This window comes from Stenella coeruleoalba (genome assembly GCF_951394435.1).
Source record: "Stenella coeruleoalba genome assembly, chromosome: 4".
Classification (NCBI taxonomy): Eukaryota; Metazoa; Chordata; class Mammalia; order Artiodactyla; family Delphinidae; genus Stenella; species Stenella coeruleoalba.
In genome coordinates this window covers 102450545-102472796 of record NC_137149.1, presented here as the reverse complement: position 1 = coordinate 102472796, position 22252 = coordinate 102450545, and the positions used below count along the sequence as shown (strand labels likewise).

General features: G+C 39.0%; 1 protein-coding gene across 2 annotated transcripts; it reads right to left on the bottom strand.

The window, feature by feature from the left end:
• Nucleotides 1–855: 855 nt before the first annotated feature.
• On the bottom strand, nt 856–19105 carry EREG (epiregulin; the record flags this gene model as incomplete). Of its 2 annotated transcripts, none has more annotated exons than XM_079920332.1 (5): nt 856–1852; nt 3449–3598; nt 4220–4343; nt 6232–6318; nt 19051–19105. In XM_079920332.1, the coding sequence occupies 5 exons, from the start codon at nt 19097–19099 to the stop codon at nt 1771–1773; spliced, it is 492 nt and encodes a 163-aa protein (XP_079776458.1). In that variant the 3' UTR covers nt 856–1770. The 2 variants fall into 2 exon arrangements, with proteins under 2 accessions (XP_079776458.1, XP_079776457.1); XM_079920331.1 differs by having other exon boundaries at nt 6232–6321; nt 19051–19099.
• Nucleotides 19106–22252: the final 3147 nt, after the last annotated feature.

Below are 22252 nucleotides of genomic sequence, written 5' to 3'. Positions count from 1 at the left end.
TAAGAGCAAAAGAATGTCCAAAAGAATAGTAGCATTTGACTGTATTTTAAATATTTAATATATTACACAAATCTTAATTATGAGGTTCTATCTTTAGTACCACTATTAGAACTTTACCTATTTGGTTATAGAGTATGTCTACTGGGTTACTTTGTGGCCTTGGTGGGAAGCCACAAACTATGGATTTATGCATTGGATTTGCATTTATTCTCAATACGGAGGGTATAGATAGCCCTTTCTAGAAATATATACAGTGAGAAATCTGTAAAATAAGGAAGATAGACTAAATATGAGCCAAAATGTTTCCATTGTTTGCAGGAAACATGAGTTGCCAGAAATCTTTTTTTTTTTAGCAGTCATTTTTTTATGTTTGTTCAGCATCAACCTCATTAAAACAATAATTTTTTTACTAATTTTCTCCCATAAAAGCAATCTGTGTCATACCTTTTTTATTACTTAATATGCATTTATAAATAAAAATTTAACTTTTACAGGGGTTAGTTTTTAAATAAAGATTAAAAAGCACCCCAAACTATTATCTACAATTAGTTATGTAATATGAATTCAGATGCTTAAGATAAACCAATATGACTCCATTTTGTAACAAAGTCAAGGATTGCAGCTGATTTCTTGGTTAGTCAATACATTTTCTTTGAAGCACTCAAGGTCACTCAAAATATGCAGACCTCCTTTACATACAGTAGATATCAATAAGTATGTGTAGGATTTAAAACGTATTTTTACACAGCACATTTGACTTCAGCTGTATTAGTGGGAAACAGAAATATCCTTTTAGATCTCTTTAGACCATATATAGACTTATTGTCTTATATCACACTTTAAAATAATAATTAGTCCATCAAATTTTGGACTATGATTTAATCTTAGAATTCTTCAGCCAAATCCCTACAGAAATAAATAATCTTGAAAAGAAGCACAAATTTTGGCTTCACGTGTGGATTTCTGTAATTGCCTCATGAGCAGTTACCTAGCATAAATGTCATACTAAAAAAAAGAACATTGTGAAGCTATAAATTATCTACTATTTACATAAAAGATGGTATAAAATTAAGTTCTCAATTCATTTTCTTAAGGAGACTCTGTTAGATGGATGACAAATAACGTAGGAGTTGTGGTTGGGAATAGGGAATCATGCACCTTCTCTCCAGGCAGACAAACAGCGAGTTATAGCTAAGGATGTGTGTGGATGGAGCAGAGCTCTCCAGGTTTTAGTTTGTTTCAAATATGTAGTGTTTAGCACGTGACCTATATTTGCTTCTCCCCAATTTCCACAGCATTACCGTTTTGACACATGGCACAGTGGTGCCGACTCATACATCAGACTATGATATAGTCAAACCAACTATCATTGATTCGAGGAGTAGAAATATATACTTATTAAATTGATTTGACCATATATTTAGGCTTACAGAAACCTGTCACTTGCTGACACTTCCTGAACAATGAACTGGGCATTGCTCACTCCTATGCATTGTACAGCAGGCAAAAAAGCTTTCAATAAAGCACTTAGCCCAGGAAATGATTTCTTACAAAAATATCTATTTTCTTTCTACAGTAAATATTTTGTGTACATTATACATTAGCAAACAGTCTGTCAAAAAAAAACAAAAATAAAAACTCTTCTTAGTATATTAAAATACATCATTGTTGACTTAACACATGACCCCACATAAATATTATTAATAAAATAGGAGTATTAACATAACCAGGTATGCAGTTCATCCCTGCCCATAAGCTTAATGGCGCCATTCAGACTTGTGGCAATGCTGGATCCCCTGAGGTCACTCTTTCATATTCCTTCTTTGGTTCTTTACTTTTTCGATATCTGTACCTAGAAATATTCAGAAATTAAACCATTAACACTGAAGTTAACAGTAATAGGATCAAAGTATGTTAACAAAAGAAACAAATATATGGACGCTAAAGGTATATTAGCATAGTGTTTCCAAAATGACAGAGGTGAATAGGTTTAGGTTGGATGCTAGAGAAGAAGGAGGGAGGAAGGGGTAGTTTCTCTGAGCAAATAATTTTGGGAGGAAATGGTGAAATGCTGTTAAAGGACTTCTCAAAGGCTTTCACATGATCATGAAAATTGTAAAATTCCAGGAGAGCATGTGACCACGTTTAATCCTGGTCTGTTTATCCTTTTTTTTCCCTCTGACTTTTCTTCCTTCCTTCCTTCCTTCCTTCCTTCCTTCCTTCCGTTCTTTTCTTTCTTCCTTCCTTCCTTCCTTTCTTCCTTCCTTCCTTCCTTCCTTCCTTTCTTTCTTTCTTTCCTTCTTTCCTTCTTTCATTCTACCCATCACATTGATATAATGCTATCACCAATAATAATGAAAATAAATTGGGCACTTATTAAGTGACTGACAATGTTCTAAATGCTATATATCCATTATTTATTTTATCCTCACACTTACCATTATCATCCTCATTTTACAGATGAAGAAAATGAAGTACAAATGGGTTACATAACCTGGTCAAGTTCTCCCAGCTAGGATTCATAAATCTATCACGATTCAGAATCTTCATTCACTCATTCATTAAAGCTATCTTCCTAATATTTTGAGTTCATTTTCTACCCATTTTGAAGATGAAGCATGTAGCCTTAAGGAAACTGCATAACGTTTTTGCTTAGTGGAAGAATATGATTAGAAAACCTTTGTTTAGCCTTGATTTAGCTACTTGTCAACTAGATGAGCCAGGACATGTCAATTTACTTCTCTGGATCTTACTTTCCCATCTTTATAAAAGAAAGGATTGTAGTCAAAGACCTTTCAGGTGCATTTCAGTTTTAATAATATTCAGTTATGTGATCATAACCAATTAAAAAGGCATTATAATTTGGTGAATACTCAGACTCAAGCATGGACCAAATAAATTTAATCTTATAAAAGTAACACTTTTGGAGCTTCAAAAGTAGGAGTGCATTACTGTCAGCAAAAATAAAATGAAATTCACTCAAATCTACACTGAAAAATCTGCACCACTTCCAAAATAAGAAGGGTTTCATGGAGGCATTTTAAAGGCAGCTATTATTAACTAAGTCATTCTATTCCTATACCCTGGTCCTAAGCCTAAAAAATGGCCAATCTGATGTACTGTCAGTAGTTTGGTGCCCACTCTATATTTTCTCAGTTATTAGCATATATCAGTACAGCATAGTACATGAAGATGGAGTGTTGAAGATGGAACTTTGGGGGACTGACATGAACCAGTTTTTAAAAGTCAGCTCTTATAATTATCTGGACACTCATTTCTACTAGTCCAGATGTTCCACTGCTAAAACTTCTTTATAAATATCATTAGTGCAGAGTCTATCTTATCCCACTAAATAATACTTTGCCATATTTTTACCCAGTTTGTAAGTGTGGATTGTATAAAGGTAATTTACAAAAGCAGAGTGTTAAAAACAAAAACAGTGGCTTACCATCTGCAGAAATAGTATACAGAGCCAGCAACTACGACGAGGAACAAGATAACAAGAATCACAGTCAAAGCCACATATTCTTTGCTCAGAGGCTTTTGGACGGTTAAAAAGAAGTGCTCACATCGGACACCAGTGTAACCCACTTCACATCTAAAGGACAATGCAAGAGAAAGGTCAGTTATTTAAGAAAGAAATCATGGTTCTGAATTAGTTTTGTAAGAGCTAATCTTACAATGTAATGCAAGATACTGACAAGGTTTGCCAAAAGTTGTAAAGATGAATTCAAAGACTGACCTTAAAGCTGGCCCAACTTGGATAAAAGAGGCCCACACTGCTCTCAAGCTCAACTGCTGTATTAGAATGATAGTCTGGTTCAACTGCCAGGGTGGCTGACAATGGTGGTTTGTAAGTCTGAAGTGCTTTTTGTCTAAGTCAGTGGAATCGATTCTTATAACAATGGCTGACACTAAGTCCAGATTCAAGGCTAAGCTACTACTGCGGTAAGTATGAGAGGAAGGCATGTGAAGCCCTGCCCATTCTGCAGCCCTGAATCATCCGTACAATTTGATAACTGCTGTTTGCTCTACTATTTGTTCCCTAACTTTAAAAAAAACTCACTCAATAAAGTTTCTAATAGTACATATAAACTGCATGCTAACAGTACATATAAACGGCAGCCCATGGAAACAATAGAGTAATTATTACAAAAATAAAAAAGAGAAGGCGGGTTTTTATAAAACTGTTTTTGTTTGCTTGTATTTGGCATATTACCTGCAGTGATTTTCACTCATGTCTACCAGGTAGATGCACTGTCCATGAAAACAGTAGCCGTTCATGTCAGAGCTACACTTTGATATTGACACTTGAGCCACACGCGGATTATCTTCTGTCTGAACTGTGAAAGAAATGGAAAGTGGAATATAGTCTGTTGCTTTCTTTGAAGAATCAATCACCCTTTCATAATAGTAACTACTGAGCTACTGGAACAAAGCAGGTCAGGTATTTTCAGGACAAAAAGTCACTCTAGTTGTCACGCTCCCTAGACCAATAAACAAACACTGAACCCCCAAAGGAAAACGGCCAACAGGCTACACAAAACAAAACAAAATAAAACCTGGGGGTAAAATTCTCAAACGACAACGTTTAAGATAGAAAAGGTAAGCTGAAGACACACACACGCAATCACGATCCTTCCCAGTTATTCACTTATCCAAACAAAGTGTGTATAATTTTTTCAAATCTCAAAATAATTCTGACATTCATTACTCCCAAAGCAATTGCAAACTGAATCCATTAATTAATTTAAGAGAGCTTAAATCTATAGTGGGTTTTAAGCCAGCAAGGCTTGTTTTGGTGTGCATTCCCAAACTTCCGGGTTCGGGGAAATCAATCACAGTCTCTAACGATGAGACCTGGACATGAACTAGACAAACCTTGAGTTCTAAATGCCTCGGTTACACAAATACAACAATGAAAATAGTAGTCTCTTTAGAATAGTGTTGCAACCTACACATAAAATTCACTTTAGAACGTTTTAATTACTAAAATGTGACGGATCTTTATGAAATAACCAAACAAATCATCTTGATTGTAACACTCTTGTTCAAATAGCCAGAAATAGGCAGTGAAGCACACCAAACCTCTAGAGAGCACAAAGAGGAAGGACAAGAAAGGAGGTGAAGTTGTTGCAGGAAGTGCTCTGGTTCCTCAGGAAAACTCTGGACTTAATAACTCAGAGTGAATATAAAGCAGATCTCTCTCTCTCTCACTCTCTCTCTTTTTTTTGGTGCCTAGGTGCTATTACTTTAATTTTTAAAATTTTATTTCTTTTATTTTTAATTTTTTTTTTTTTTTTTTTTACTGGAGTATAGTTGCTTTACAGTGTTGTGTTAGTTTCTGCTGTACAACGAAGTGAATCAGCTATAAAGCAGATCTCTCTTGAACCACATTCAGAGTACTCTGGGCCCCAAAGATAAGACCATACACCACTTTTTTTTTTTTTAATATGTTTTTTTTTTATTATTTATTTATGGCTCTGTTGGGTCTTCATTTCTGTGCGTGGGCTTTCTCTAGTTGTGGCAAGCGGGGGCCATTCTTCATCCCGGTGCGTGGCCTCTCACTATCGCGGCCTCTGTTGTTGCGGAGCACAGGCTCCAGACGCGCAGGCTCAGTAATTGTGGCTCACTGACCCAGTTGCTCCGCGGCACACGGGATCTTCCCAGACCAGGGCTCGAACCTGCGTTCCCTGCATTGGCAGGCAGATTCTCAACCACTGCACCACCAGGGAAGCCCGCACCACTTATCTTTGTAACCCTATGCCTAAGCACGGTGTTTAGCATGTATTAAGTACTCCGTAGATTTTTCTGAATGAATGCTGTAACTCAAAATAAAAGACATCATTTGCTCCTTTTACAAAAAATAACAACAAAATATATTGACTGTCCACTGTGTAAAAAGTTTAAATTTTCCTGTTTTGCCTGGGATCCAACTCCTCACAATGGTTTCTCAGCGACGCTCTGAAATGACCAAAGGGAATCTGATTTTCTTTGTTCTCTATCTCTTTAAGATCAGATCTTTATATATATAACTAGGTGCTCAGTCCCTCTGCCTCCAGTTATTCCTTTATATAATTTTTCCAGATCCCTAGTTCACTGGGTTCTTTTGTTAATACAGCAGCTATTTCTCCCCCTTTTTTTCCACTATCACATACTTATAGTCTTTGAGTTACATTTCTGTTAAGAATGTATAATTCTTTGATGCAACATTGACAAAGCTGGGCTTACCTAAAGCTGTGCAGTTATCTTCGGACTCTCCTGGGATACATGAAGGAATCACAGTTGTACTGAGAACTGCTTGTAGAAGATGGAAACCTACTTATGGAGAAAAATCAAATATATAACTAATGCTTCAAGGAAAGAAACCTTAATCAGATTTCCACATAATTACAGTATTTATAAAGTTCTTTTAATTATTTCAAGAATTTGATTCATCGAAACCATAAAAAAAATAATTCATGGAAACAGGCATATCATTGAAAATAAATGAACCCCCAGCTCTTCTGTCCAAGGGTAAAAGCCCTGGCATTACATTCAGAGTTTCAGATTTGACCTACTCTAAACATTTCACAGTAACCTTTTCAAAGACCTGATTTTAAAGATTGATTTCTTAAGAAGCTTAGCCATTGGAAAATTGGAAAATTTCCACAGTTTTACGTCGTGATGTGTTCAGAGCAATGCTCCAAGGTAGAAACTATCACAAAGAAGGCTTCAAATAAAACTCAGCTTCTATTTACGGTCACAACTAAACAGGACTCTCAACCTAAGATACATCAGTTGTTGATTTAAGTACCTAAGTTACTCCTTGCATTACACATTAAAATCCATTTTAATGAATGAAATGTAATCTAAGTAAAGTCGGAATATATCTTATCTAATATGGAAAGGAACACACATGCTAGATGAACCACACTGTGCCCAAGAATCCGGTTTCTGTCAGCCCAGTAAGAGCTTAAACAAGGCGTTTCGTGATGTTTCTCCACTGAAAAGATAAATGTTGGGAAACAGGCACCAGAATGATTCACGTAGTTTTCTGAATTGCGCAGTAAGAATAAGAGAAACCTTTTAATTGCACGGATGTTGACTGAAGAGAGTTCTACTCTCCTTAGGAGTCATGTAGTTGCTCTTCACTCTTCCAGGCTATATGAGTAACTGTTAAATAAGAAACATTACTCGTGATGGTGAGAGTAGTAGGTAGCAGTTAACATTTCTTGCCCACGTACTGTATGTGGGCATGGTTCTACCCTCCTTACCTATACTATCTAATTTAATCCACTCACTGACTCTTTGAAGAAGATACTACTGTTCTCCCCATTAGACATATGAGAAAAGTGAGTTAAGTAACTTTCCCAATAGTACATAGCAATGTTGTTAATGGGCTGCATTACAGAATCTGGCAACAGGCAATAATACTCGAGTATAATGGACATCACAGGGAACAAACTCAGATAAATGTAACTGAAGCAGAGTATTTAACCCCATAGGGAGGCAACAAAGTACGTGGAAAGGCAATCTGGGAGAAAACTTGAGCTATGTAATTTTGGACAAATTAATTAAATTCTCTGGATCTCCATTTTCCCTAGTTTATACAGCTTTGGGGAGAATTAAATGAAATTATATTTTTCTGAAACATCTAACATACCAGAGACTCATGAATGTTCCATGCCACTCAACATCTAGCCTCTGGTTTTAGCAGTAGTATATGTGGGTAGTGCCCTCTACTGGTCTATAATAATGTTATAAATTTCTCTGTACTTTGGTATTTTAAAGGATAATTAATCCATGTAATAATTTTATTTTATTTTTTCACAATCACAGGAGTATGTATATGTTAAGCAAATTGCATATGATTTGGGTAAAACTGAAATTAAAAACTAAACTACACATAAGCATCAGAATTTGCAATTTCTTAATGTTTCAAACTTGACACATAACAATCCTGTGAAGTAGTTATTAGCCCCAAACAACCTCAGTGTTAAATTACATGTCTGGTCCAAGACCAATTATCTAGTGACCATAGAAGATAAGAGTTAGGAGTCCATCTTTGGACATCAAGCCTCATCACCTTTCAGTGATTTGAAAATGTCTTTTGTAAATAATTTTAAATGTTATTCTCAAATGAAGGTGTTTACACTACAGTTCCATCATAGATGCATGTAGCCAGTAAACTATGAAAATTGGTTCTAAATCGTGTGTCCAGCTGCAAAGCTCTATTGCCTAAAAGCAGTGGTCCTCAGGTTTTTCTCAACCTCACCTCTGGCCCAGGGCTTTGCAAAATCGGGTAGAGGAGTAAGTGGGAATGATCAAAAGATTGAAAAAGTCCACCCATGGAGAATTTTGATATCCAGCACCCTGTCACCCTCATAAATCACTACTCATTACAGTCATACAGGAAAGGAATAGATGCTAAAGTCCTATCCATATATTTCCTTAATCTTTCAGTTGTTCATGACTTTAGTGTTATTTGAACATAATGATCTCTCTGTAATTCAAATGCAAATCTTATATTTGAGTTTTCAATCTTGACCATGGGTCCCAGCTAAGAAAATAATTCCCTGTGATATTAAAGATTTTAGACAGGGTCAGTGTGTCAGAAAACAGATCTGGTAGCAAGCTCTACATTGGTAACTAAGATACAGAGGAATTCCGTGCTAAATGATAATCTGTAAACTCAAAACTGGCCATTGGAACTTCTGTTTCAATAATGTTATGAAAACAAAACTCCCTTTGGAGGCCATTATTCCTGTCAAATTTCCAGATGGGTTTCAGTAATGTAAAGCTCACCTGTTCATCTCTCTACCTTCATCTTTCAGAGATTTGTTTCCATGAAACCTCAAATGTGCCAGCAGGAAGTGACACCGGTGACTCACAGCACACATACCACCTCTACTCCGTGGGTCAGGGCCGAGCCTACACCTCGCACGATACTGGGGACAGCGCGTGGGAACGGTGGAGTACCATGACCCCAGTGGGGGGAGCACTAAGTAAGAAGTGCTCGCCTGAGAGTCAGGAGGAATGCCAGATGTAGAAAGCACCCTTTTTATTGTATATGGTTTCTTTTGTCCTTGCTTCCTTATGACCACACTGAGGGGCCATCTCGAAGGAGGCTGGGATTTGGTGACTGGCTGACCAAGCCTATTCCTCAATAATCAACTGCAATTCTCAGAGATAAAATGGCTTTCCTGAATAACAATCAAGCAAATAAAAACGACCCGAAATAAAATAAGATAGGTTACAGAATGAAAAGAATGCACCTTATTTTCCCAATTGCACCTTTTAGGCTATTTGGACTGGAACAGCAAATCATAATGAATCGTAGTATTTGCCCAACCCCAAAACAGGCAGCAAAATCTGCTTTGTTCACACTTTTGCTGTGGTCACATGCCTACCTATTTATGGACTGTTAGTTTTCTACCTTCTTCCAGGGCAGTCTGTAATTTTAGGATTTGTCTGTAACATAGTAGGCTTGTTAGGTCTTGTATACTTTCAAGGAGTGAATATGCCTTTACCACTTCCAGATGCCTTTTTGTCTCAAATCCACTATTAGATAAAGTCCTGCTTCACTTCATTAAAATAACTGTAAACTATCACATCAGTTTCACATCACTGAAAATAACTATTGTCAGTACTTTCCAGTAACAGCCTATGTTTTCAGAGAATAGAATATATATATATATATATGTGTGTGTGTGTATACATATATATCATAATATATATCTATATATCACAAATTTTGCTTCCTACCAGCAATCATTTTCTTCCTACAGTTTTTCAACATTAACCTTATCACTAAGCTTCATTAAAGTAAAAGCCAACAACTATTTGAGATAAAAACAGGATAACAGGATGAAACCAGAGGTTGATGTGATAATGGGTTACTAATAAGTCTTTAAGTTTGAGTTTCAAATATAGCCATAAGATCTTCCTTGTCAAGTGTCAAGAAAAGATTTAATACGCCATGTTTTTCAGTTCAGAGACATTAAACTAAACTCTTCAATTCTGGTAGTAATTTCTAAATCATACTTCAAAGTGCTCATATATTTTAGTGATCATACAATACTTAATGCTCTCATAATGCAGGAGAAATCATATCAAGTATTATATAAAGGATACACTTTGTACTAATTTGGGTGTTTTGGAATTTTGTGACTAAAAGCTCTAAATATGGAACTTGCCCCTCCTAAAACCAAAGATTCATCTCTATAGTATTATTTCAAATGATCTATTGAAATTGTATTTTTTTTTCTTTAAGATAATGTTACACAGGAAGGTCTTTTTAGAACCTTTTCTGTCTTCACTCCCTTCCATCATGCTTTTCACACTATCCCTATTGATCCAATTCAGAAATTTAAATGACTATTACATTATTGTCTCAAAAAAATCTTCTAAAGGAGCAACAGTTTAGATTATAAGCGTTTGTCATTTGCCTTTTTTTCATTATGGTCATATTGTGTACTACAGCTTTGAAAACTTAATGACATTTTTAGAAGCATATTGTCTATCATATCATTCATTCTTTATAGAAGCCTATTGCCAAAAACGAATTTGCAAAAGGATAGAGTTTTAATCGGTAAGCATCAAAAAAGAGGAGAAAATGAGTACATAAAAGATAATTTTAAAAGCCTTAAAGTTAATTACACTTCATTCCGAGAATCTATGTAATGCACCTAGCATAATGGAAGGTGCTAAAGAGACTTTATTTTGTGAAAATATATAGTTTTTTGGTTAACAGTGGAGACTCCAACTTTCGTGAGAAGCACAAGTTCATCTGTAGTATGATGGTAGGGCGGGAATGGCTTAATTATGCTTGATAGATGGGAAAGGAGGAGAGCAGCTTAGCTCTCTTATACTTACTTTTAGTAACTACATGTCTCTAAGAATATTTGTTCAATAAATATCTACTGAGATTTTTCTATATGCAAGATACTGAACGAGCTGCTGAAAGGAAAACTGATGCAAAGGACATAGCTCCTGTTCTAGCTAGAGTTAATGAGGCTAGACTCCAGGTGGTGGCGAGAGAAAGAATTCATAGATGACACCAAGTTTCTGGCCAGAAAATACCAAGGAAGGTGGTGTCATTAAAAGAGTCGACAACATAGGCAGGGCAGCAGGTTTGTGGTGGCATCTGCAGCTAGTAGACATGAAGAAGGACATAATGAGAGAAAGAATTTGAGTTTTTAGTTCATATATCATCTGTTTATATTTATGAGGCACTTGGGAAAATACATCTGGAGTAAAACAATAAGAATGGAGTTGATGGAGTCTATTTGAAAATCAAATGAGGAAATATCACCTTTAAAGGCACAGGAGTCATTCAAATGTTCTACGGGAAATAGTACGCAATGGAAAATAATGAACTTTGGGAAATAGGTGATAAGGAGTGGATAGAAATGGCCAAGGAATTTGGGGAAAAAAGGAAATTCAGTCTTGCGGGAGCCAAGAGAGCAGGGTTACAAAAGGAGGCATGGAGATATACAGACTGCCAACAAACACATGAATGTTCAACATCATTAATCATTAGAGAAATGTAAACCAAAACTACAATGAGATATCATCTCACCCCAGTCAGAATGGCCATGATCAAAAAATCTAGAAACAATAAATGCTGGAGAGGGTGTGGAGAAAAGGGAACACTCTTGCACTGCTGGTGGGAATGTGAATTGATACAGCCACTATGGAGAACAGTATGGAGGGTCCTTAAAAAACTACAAGTAGAACTACCATATGACCCAGCAATCCCACTCCTGGGCATATACCCTGAGAAAACCATAATTCAAAAAGAGTCATGTACCAAAATGTTCATTGCAGTTCTATTTACAATAGGCCGGAGATGGAGACAACCTAAGTGCCCATCATCGGATGAATGGATAAAGAAGATGTGGCACATATATACAACGGAATATTACTCAGCCATAAAAAGAAACGAAATTGAGCTATTTGTAATGAGGTGGGTAGACTTAGAGTCTGTCATACAGAGTGAAGTAAGTCAGAAAGAGAAAGACAAATACCGTATGCTAACACATATATATGGAATTTAAGGGAAACAAATGTCGTGAAGAACCTAGGGATAAGACAGGAATAAAGACACAGAACTACTAGAGAACGGACTTGAGGATATGGGGAGGGGGAAGGGTGAGCTGTGACAGGGCGAGAGAGAGGCATGGACATATATACACTACCAAACGTAAGGTAGATAGCTAGTGGGAAGCAGCCGCATAGCACAGGGAGATCAGCTCGGTGCTTTGTGACCACCTGGAGGGGTGGGATAGGGAGGGTGGGAGGGAGGGAGACGCAAGAGGGAAGAGATATGGGAACATATGTATATGTATAATTGACTCACTTTGTTATAAAGCAGAAACTAACACACTATTGTAAAGCAATTATACCCCAATAAAGATGTTAAAAAAAAAAAAGATAGATAAAGGAGGCATGGGGTGGTCAGCAATGCAATGATTGAAGAAAGTATGAGTGACTCCATCATAAATAAGATTCATCATTATTCAGGGAAAATAGTGTTAAAATCAGCAATAAAAATTGCTAAGTTGATTTTTTTAACACTAGAATTGGCTTTATATTTGCATCCAGCTTACCATTAATATGAATTTTATTTGTCTTGGTAACTCAAGCACTGATTATTCAAACTGTGAATTATGAGTGGCAATGTGTTATAGCAATGGAAAACACATTAGCTAATGCTTCTCACCCTGGAGTAATTTTGTTAACCAGGGACACTGAGCAATGTCTGGAGACATTTTTGTTTGTCACAACTCAGGGTGGGTGGGGTGCTACTGACATCTAGTGGGTAGAGACCAGGATTGCTGCTAAACACCCTGCAATGCATAGGACAGTCCACAACAAAGAATTACCCAGTCTGTAATGTAAATAGACCCAAGGCTGAAAAACCCTGCAGTAGACCGTGAGGTATGGAGTACAGTTCTAGCTCAGATACTAAGTTTATCCCTCTGAAGCTAGGTTTCCTTATCTCTGAAAATGTCACCTAGGCTTGGGGTGGAGTGGAGGCGGAGATGGAATTTAGATTAGATTACTCTAAGGTTCCATTCATTTCTAAAACAATACTTTTCTTTTTCTTACTGACTATCCATCATTTAGTCATATCACTGCCCGACCTCTCTCTCTCTCTCTCTCTCCCCCCCCCTCTCTCTCTCACACACACACACACACACACACACGTACACACACACTGTGATATACTTAAATTTTGTTAGGCATACCATCAGTGAATACAGACTACATTAAAGATAGAAATGGGGAAAATAGGGAAGAAAAGGTATTCAACTTTATTATTTTTTTTTAACATCTTTATTGGGGTATAATTGCTTTACAATGGTGTGTTAGTTTCTGCTTTATAACAAAGTGAATCAGTTATACATATACATATGTTCCCATATCTCTTCCCTCTTGCGTCTCCCTCCCTCCCACCCTCCCTATCCCACCCCTCCAGGCTGTCACAAAGCACCAAGCCAATATCCCTGTGCCATGCGGCTGCTTCCAACTAGCTATCTATCTTACTACGTTTGTTAGTGTGTATATGTCCATGACTCTCTCTCGCCCTGTCACAGCTCACCCTTCCCCCTCCCCATAACCTCAAGTCCGTTCTCTAGGAGGTCTGCGTCTTTATTCCTGCCTTACCCCTAGGTTCTTCATGACATTTTTTTTTCTTAAATTCCATATATATGTGTTAGCATACGGTATTTGTCTTTTTCTTTCTGACTTACTTCACTCTGTATGACAGACTCAACTTTATTATTAAATAGAACTGAATTTTCAAAAACTATTGCTCAGTCATAATATTTTGCTTCTCAAGCATGTTTTCAAAGAACAGCTGGTTGAGTCAAAACATAGTGCTGAGAACTCTAAATAAAATACCATTCTAATCACCCATCCAACAACATTTATTGAGTGATTAACGTAAGTCTGTTACAATGTGAATGATAAAAGATAAGTACAGCACCAGTTAGGAGAGACAGGGCCAGATACACACTTACAGGGTGACGTGTAAAGGGTAGGACCGAAGGACTCAGAGGGATGCAAAGGGGTGGGGGGAAGACTGCACATTTATTTTCCAGTGGTGAGGGAAAGATGAAAGGGGCTATCAGAGAAGGCTTGATACTTTTCTTCAGTCTTAAAGGATGGGGGGAACTTTCACCGAAAGTGAAGAGTGAGTTGGGAGCATCCACAGTAGATGATACAGCATATTCATAAGTGGAGACTTACACTCTGGGTAACATTTGGAAACTGGGAATAGTAACACTTTTCTTGGCTAAAAGAGAGTTATTATAAAGATCAAATGAGGCATTTGTCTAAAAAAGCACTTGCTGCTACTGATAACAGCTCTAATTTCAAAAGTGTTTTTTAGTATTTTAATATTATGATATTTAAAATGTCCGTATATAATAACCTGATGACATAGTTATTATGATCTCCATTTTACAGATGACAAAACTGAGGCCCAAAGAGGAATAAATCCTTCCAAAAGTATGAAATAAAAGAACTGGGGTGTGAAATCTATATTCTGTATACTATGTCTCTTGATTCAAAACTATACAGTTTGACTAACACACCATAGTTAAGCAATTATACTCCAATAAAAACGTTTAAAAAATACACAGTTTGACACACGTACGTGTGCGCGTGTGTATATATAAACATATACATATGTGTGTGTGTATATATATATATATACACACACACATATATATTTATACATATATATGAGGAAGAGAGGCTTTTCCCCTTATCCTGAGGACTTTTAAGAGGATTTGTATTTAACTCACTTTCAAGCCTCAAATTTAAAATTCAGGATTTTTGACCTAAGTAATTAAGGGTTAACATTTTTTTCTGGACAATTATCAAGTTGTCTTGTGTGTTATAAATATAATACTAGTTAATTAAATCATTAACCTAGAATATCACTGAAGCTTCATTTGCCCTATAACCAGACAGGCACTCTTACATAAACTGCATTGCCAGAGGACACTGAGTCTGTCGCATTACTTCATTTTTCCAAAGGTTCCAGAATTGCCATACCAAGGCAATGGTTTTCAGGGTGCTTCTCCTTGAGGACCTCTCCTATTACAGCTCTAGGGAGTCTTCCTATTGTCTTCTGAAGGAATGTTCTCAACAGTAGTTACAGCCATATGAATTAGACAATTTGCAGAGGCCTATATTCAGGGCAAAGACTGACAGATGAGGAAGCCACCCCTTAATTTTTTTTTTTTTTTTTTGGTACGCAGGCCTCTCACTGTTGTGGCCTCTCCCGTTGCGGAGCACAGGCTCCGGACGCGCAGGCTCAGCGGCCATGGCTCACGGGCCCAGCCGCTCCGCGGCATGTGGGATCTTCCCGGACCGGGGCACGAGCCCGCGCCCCCTGCCTCGGCAGGCGGACTCTCAACCACTGCGCCACCAGGGAAGCCCAGCCACACCTTAATTTACAGTCTTTTTAAAAAGGATTCCTTACTTGACATTTGCATCTCCTGGGTGATTATTAACCAGGAAATGGGAGATTCTTGGGCAAAAATGAACAGAAGACATTCAAATTCAATTTTTCCAAAGTGATTATGTGAATATTACACTTTTTTTTAACCAAAGAACTATGTCTATTTCCTCACTGTTAATAGAAGTGTGCTGTAGATTCCAACTTGACCCCTTATCAATACTACATTCAGTTCACAATATTGTGAATGATCCAGGGAACAAAAAGGATGTGGGTTTCCTTCTCCTTGATTTCTTTACTTACTATACATCTAGGAAAGTATAAAAATAGAAACAAAGGCCTCAGTCAACTGATGTCAATGATGGCTTCATAATAAAAGTCATTTCCTGGGTATTAAAAATGCTGAAATAGGTTAAGTAAAAATTTAACATATTTCAGCTGAGCTTAAGGAAATAATTGTATCTTTTCTGTGCTTGATTTTGAGTGATACCATAAAGTACCATTTTTGCACAAATACCAGTCCCCATAACAGATTCTAAGCCCTGGGGCAGTCCCCAGACTACTCTGGAACTTCTCTACTAGAACCTGTTACTTTTATTATGCTTCTGATAACTCTGAGAACCTCTGGCTCTTTACACATTGCTCCAGAGTGACCTTGACATTTGCCATCTCTAAATCCTTGTAAGGTACCTGATTCACTGAGCCTCAGTTTTTTCATTTGTCAAACTGGTCTAATCATACCTACCTCCTATAGTGTTTTAAGGAGCAAAGGAGATGCTAACGTGGAGAACACCTAACACACGACATGGTCGGCTCACAGGAGGCATTTGGTAACTGTTAGCTCCCTTCCCAGCTCCTGGATTTGGGCCTCAGTGCTGAACCACACACCCCAATTGCCCAAGTTGTTCATGTGGCAAGATGATGCGGAAGGCAGCTAGAATACCTAGACCAAAACCCAGACCGGAGAGGCCTGTCATCCTGTTTCTACCTATGATGTGTCATCTCAGGTTGTGCCAGCACCAGGCAGCTCATAAACTCTCAGGGTCAAAGGAAAAGATCTGAGGTGAGCCATTGCCTCATTGAGATCCGCGCTTCTCAGGTTTCAAGAAAGAATGTTTATTCTGCTCAATTCTCTGTCATTGTGCAATGAAGTGGACATCAGTTGTCTTGGATCTGTCATTCAGGAACACGCTCAAAAGCCCGTTTGGTTAAATGAACATGTCTGACTTTTAGATCAAGAGCCCCTAAACGTTAATTGCAGAACTCAAGAGAAAAATTTCTCCTCTTCATCCTGCAACAATCAAACATTAGAAATGATAATTTAGGGCTTCCCTGGTGGTGCAAGTGGTTGAGAGTCCGCCTGTCGATGCAGGGGACACGAGTTCGTGCCCCGGTCCGGGAGGATCCCACATACCGCGGAGCGGCTAGGCAAGAGAGCCATGGCCGCTGAACCTGCGCGTCCGGAGCCTGTGCTCCGCAACGGGAGAGGCCACAGCAGTGAGAGGCCCGCGTACCACAAAAAAAAAAAAAAAAAGATAATTTAACTCTAAAATTATATATTATTTAGAATGCATTATCTAGTTTGAGGTATCTCAACCCTTTTACTTAACGTTGAGTAAGCTAAAAGTGCCAGCAAACCTGGGTGCGAACTTTTTCAGTGAAGCTTTGCTTTTCTATGGGACACCGGGTAACAGTTTCCCCATATATAAAGCAAGAACATCAATATCAAATATTTATAAAATGTAAAGGTAACCAAATGATTGTGGGGTGTGTGTAGCAATTTAAATCTGCATGTGTTGGAGACAGAGGATGGAAATGAAAGTGTCTGTATTTTTTCCACAGATATAAATACATGTGAATTCCACAAAAAAAAGCGAAAATAAAATGCTGAAATCTAAAATAACTGTTTCCTTCTTCTGAAGGCTAGACATTTGGGAAAAGTATTTCTAGGTAATATTTTGTCTGGGGGGAAAATGGCAATTTCACAAGTAACCGGTGGCCTTGCCTTTTTTCCATGTGCTTTGGAATAAGACTATTGAACTTGCATACCTGAATAGAGTACAGAGATATGATATAGAACTTCAAACAGGAACTTTCTAGTGGCAGGGAAATATCTAAACAAACTGGGAAAACAGAAACTGACCTAGCTCATTTGGAAATGGGCTTGGCCGCTTATGAAATAGGTGAACTATAATTAAGTAATGCAATAAAGGAGTTAAGCACTTTTATGGCAACAAAAACACACACGACACATATGCTAGGTAGGTAGCAACCAGGTTATTCAGAGGCTCTTGCTGTCTCAAATTAGCATATTCAATGAGTGGCCCAGAACAGGCACTCACTTGCATTGTTCAGAGCAACCTTACAGGTGGAAAAAAAAAGCGCTAAGCTATTCTGATCTCTAGGTTAATTTCTAACTTTAGGAAGACTGTCACCTTTGTAAATTCATTCTTTTCACGGAGACTTCAAAACAAAGATAGCAAAGCCACATTATTTACTGAGAACCTTCTAGCACGTCGTTCTTAGTACAGTTTTGGTAGAAACCGCAGATCGTTTCCACCTATGTCCTTGAAGTTGGACGACTATGCATAGTTGTTACAACTATGCATAGTATGCATTTCATTAGGTTTCCCAACCCGTTAACATAAGGCGTGTCGAAATAATAATTGAACAGTCACATCCTGCACAGGTAGAGTGAGTTAGGGGAATTCGCCTCATTGCAACTCCAGAAAAAAAGCGAGATTGACAACCTTTATTTCCTTATTAAAATTTTCATATACAGCTCCAAATTCCTCTTGACGTTTAGGAATTCACAATATATATTTTTAAACCAGTTAAGTTAAAGATTTTTTTTTCCCTGTCCACAAGAACTAAATTATCTCAAATAAGAAGCATTAAAGTACGCTCAGCCACTACAGAATACAAGGGTGCAAGTAGCAGCGAGCGAAAAGAGCCCGACCAGCCCGCGGGGGGAAACCGGAAGCAGCAGGTGTTGGCGTCCAAGGGCCTCCAGGAGCACCCGGACCTGCGCGTGTCCCTCCCGCTCCGGGTACGCAAACAGCCTTTTCATTCTCTGGAGCTTCAGCGAAGCTGGCACCGCCACACGCCAGCGCCCCCAGACGCTTAACCAGCCTTGATTTAGAAAACCTAAGGCAAGACAGGCGGAACAGCGCTTCTCTCCAAAAGGTCTTTCCTAGGCGCGGGTCTTGTCCATACTCCCGCCTCCTGTCCCCGCCCCCAGCCCGGTTTTCCCCCGTCTTTTGGATTTCTAGAACCGTCAGATTTTCAAAAGGAAACAACAAACCCGAAATCTTTTCAACTTTTTATTTCGCCTAATACGGAGCTATATTACTTCATGCAGAACACACAGACCAAGTTCATCTATCCGTGCAAGGTATTTTAACACCAGCCCCTTCCCCTACCCCACCCTCTTCCATCGCCTGCTGGAGGGAAAGACGGGCTCGCCTAACGAGAGACGTCGTTCGAAACGGAGTACACCTGAGTCTGGTGAAAAGCGCGGTACTTGTGAAAGGACAGCTGCCCCGGGGCCGCGCAGTCTAGTCTTCCGCGGCGGGAAGGGGCGGGGGACTCACCCAGGCAGAGCAGCGGCGCGGGGACCCAGGGGGCACGGCGCGGCTCCATCCTCCTCCCCGCGTCAGCGTGTGCGGGGCGCGGGCGTGGCCTGGGCGGCGGGCGGGCGCGGACCGGAGGGGCTGCGGCGGAGGCGGCGGTGGCGGCGGCGGGCGCTGTGGGAGCTCCGGCGGCCACGCGTCACTTAAGCAGCTTTTCCCTCCGACACCCGGTCTCTAGGGCAAGTGAACTCCACAGCCCACGCCAGACCTATATAAGTACGGGGCGGGGCCTGGGGACTGAGGACTAACTGCGTGTCCGGAGTTTCATAATCGCCTCCGGGGGAGGAGTGGCCGGAGGACTGTCCGGATGTCATCCTCCCTCTCTGAACACCTGCGAGTGGCTGAGGAATGAAACAATGCTCTTCGGGTGAGCCGGGGACTACTCCCCACACTTTTGCAGCTCCCTCTCGGGCTCCTGCGGGCGGAGGTAGGGAGCGTGGACCAGAAGCGTTGGTTTGCGCTGTGGGACCGCCTGCTGGATAGTGGGCGGTTTTAGTTGCTCTGGGTGACAGGCGTAACTTGAGTCAGCCAGTCTTCTTGCCAGGGCTGGAGTTCCCAGTACGTGCATTTGGAGAGCTGTGTGTGTGTGAGTGACTTACGGAAGTTCTTGAAACTTGTCAGTGGCTCAAGGACTTTCTTTGTGTTCACACTCACCACTGCCCAGAGTTGCTTTTTGTGTCTACACCTTCTTTCGAAGTCCCTCGGCTTCCTACGTGGTACAGGCATTTATGGCTTCAAAATCTAGTGATTATGAAGAAATAATCATAATTATTTCTTCATAATCATCATTTCTTCCCCTAAATGATTTAACTTCTCTGAACTTTGCCTTAATCCTGTCACTCCGCTGTACAGAATCTTTCAGTAACTTCCCGTTGCCTTTTGGACAAGGCCAGACACAAATGTAAAGCCAACAGTCTTTTCAGCCTCAGCTCCCACTAGTTCACCGGACAAATTTTCGCACCCCAGCCAGGCTGGGAAACTCACTCTACCTTTGCTTATTCCCACTTTCCTCCCTGTGCTGGTGGAGTCAGAGTTTGGGGAAATGGCTGCGTTTTACTGGAGCTGGTCAAATCCTACTCACTTTCCTGGTTCTCCTCAAGGGCCTGGATTTCTTGACCCTACAGGGATCTCTCTCCATTCTGATCTCTTACAGCTTGTATTGTTTATCTTTCCCCTAGACTCAGAATTCTAGATCTGGTACTTCATACCTGATGAAACTACTTTGATTTGTTAACTTTTCTTGTTTGTCAGTCATATGTTCAGATCTGTATGAATACATAAATTGCCTTACTTGTTGTATTTCCCCTGTAGGGCCTGAAAACAGTGTGTCAATACAGCAGTACTGACAGCATAGTTGAATGGAAAATGGAATCTAATGGATGTTGGTTAACTCCTTACCTTTCTACTTTTTGTTTTCTTCTTATTATTCCTTTCCCTTTCCTCCCTCCCTCTCTCTCTCTTCTTCCTTCCTTTCTTTCCTTCTTTCTCTCTTTCCTTCCTTCTTTCTTTTTCTCTCTTTCTTTCCCTCTTTTTCTTTTCTTTTTCTTTCTTTCTTTCTCCTTCCCTCTCTCCCTTTGTTTCTTCCTTCCTTCCTTCCTTTCTTCCTTTCTTTCTCCCTCTTTCTCCTTCACCAGAACTCTCATGTTGGAAACAAACACTTTGTCTTTCCCTCAGTGGTTAAGATCATGGGTTCTGGATTTAGATTGTCTGCATGTGAATCCTTGGACAAGTTGTTTAACCTCTCTCCATTTCCTCATATGTAAAATAGGGATAATAATAGTATCTAACTCATCGGAAGATAATGAAGGTGCTTTCTGTAATGCCTAGTACAGAGTTGGCACTCGTTAAAAATACCTGTTGTGATATGTAAACACATGTTAGGATGATGGTACTTAATAGGTTGGCAGTATTCATGAGCTAAATGAATGAATGCATGGTAAGGTAGAGGTAGGATTATGGGTTCCTAAGTCTTAACTTCTGAATCCAGAGGGAAAACAAGCAGTAAGTAATTTGTCACTTAATTGCTCTTTTGTAAAAGAATAAATGGAACCAAGAAAGATGATCCTGGCAATGGGTTAGTTTTATGGAACATTGACAGGGATCCCAGATTTGGTAAATTAGAATTAGGAAAAGGGACTGCTGGCTCGTAATAGTTTCTGTTTTACAAACTGGATCTGGAAAAGAAATAACTCAAGTGTCTGAAAAATTAAAGCCGAATTCATTGGAAAGAATGAGGGGTCAACTGGGAGCATTTCCTTATTTTGCACAATGGCCTGTCATTGACCTACGAGGAGTGACAGGAAGAAGAATGTCTTAGTCCTAATTAGTGTCTTATTTCCATAAATACAGTGTTGTGGTTTGTGCTCAAAAGAAGGATGGGGTGGGAACACATTGGGGAAAATGGGGTCATGCAGCAACAGTCAACTCTTTGGTATTGATATGTGAAGAGGAATTTTTTGGGGCTTCGTAGCTAATGCCTGCAAGCATGAAATATCATCATCGTGAAAAAAATCCTTGTGCTTATCCCAAAATTTTCCACAGCAAGGACCTCCTCTACGGGTTAAGTTCACATGGTGTGAAGAAATCTTTTCTTTATTGGTTCTATGTTTACTCAATTTTCTAGCCATCAGTTTTCAAGAATGACTCCATCATGATACATCAGGGAAGATTTGCCACTGCCTGTGCGAAATAGCCGTCTTCTTCTTTTTTCTTTTTTTTTAATAATTGGAAACAGTTTTCATTAATCTTTCATTTAAACGTATCATTGTATGAAGTACAATCATAATTCCTCTTAAAGGCACAAAATATATTTGAAGATAGGACAGTTTGGGAAGAAAATAATCAAGTCATAGAGAATTTTCCAACTAGGAAGTGACTTAAAGACATCAACCAGATCAGCAATTCCCAATCTGAGAGGTTTGGGGATCTTCTTTGTCAAATGGTTAGTAAATATAAATAATATTTATAGTCTAAATATCTATCTAGTACATTGAGTATTGTGATTATTAAAATGTATTCATTTTAAATTGCTAATGAATTTAAGGTGGCTTGGTGGCACCTGTAGTTTAATTGATACATAACAAACATGTAACCTCTGTCAGGGGGGGAGATGTGGCAAAATAATCTTTTTACATTATAAGAGGTCTTCTTAGGGGACTTAGGA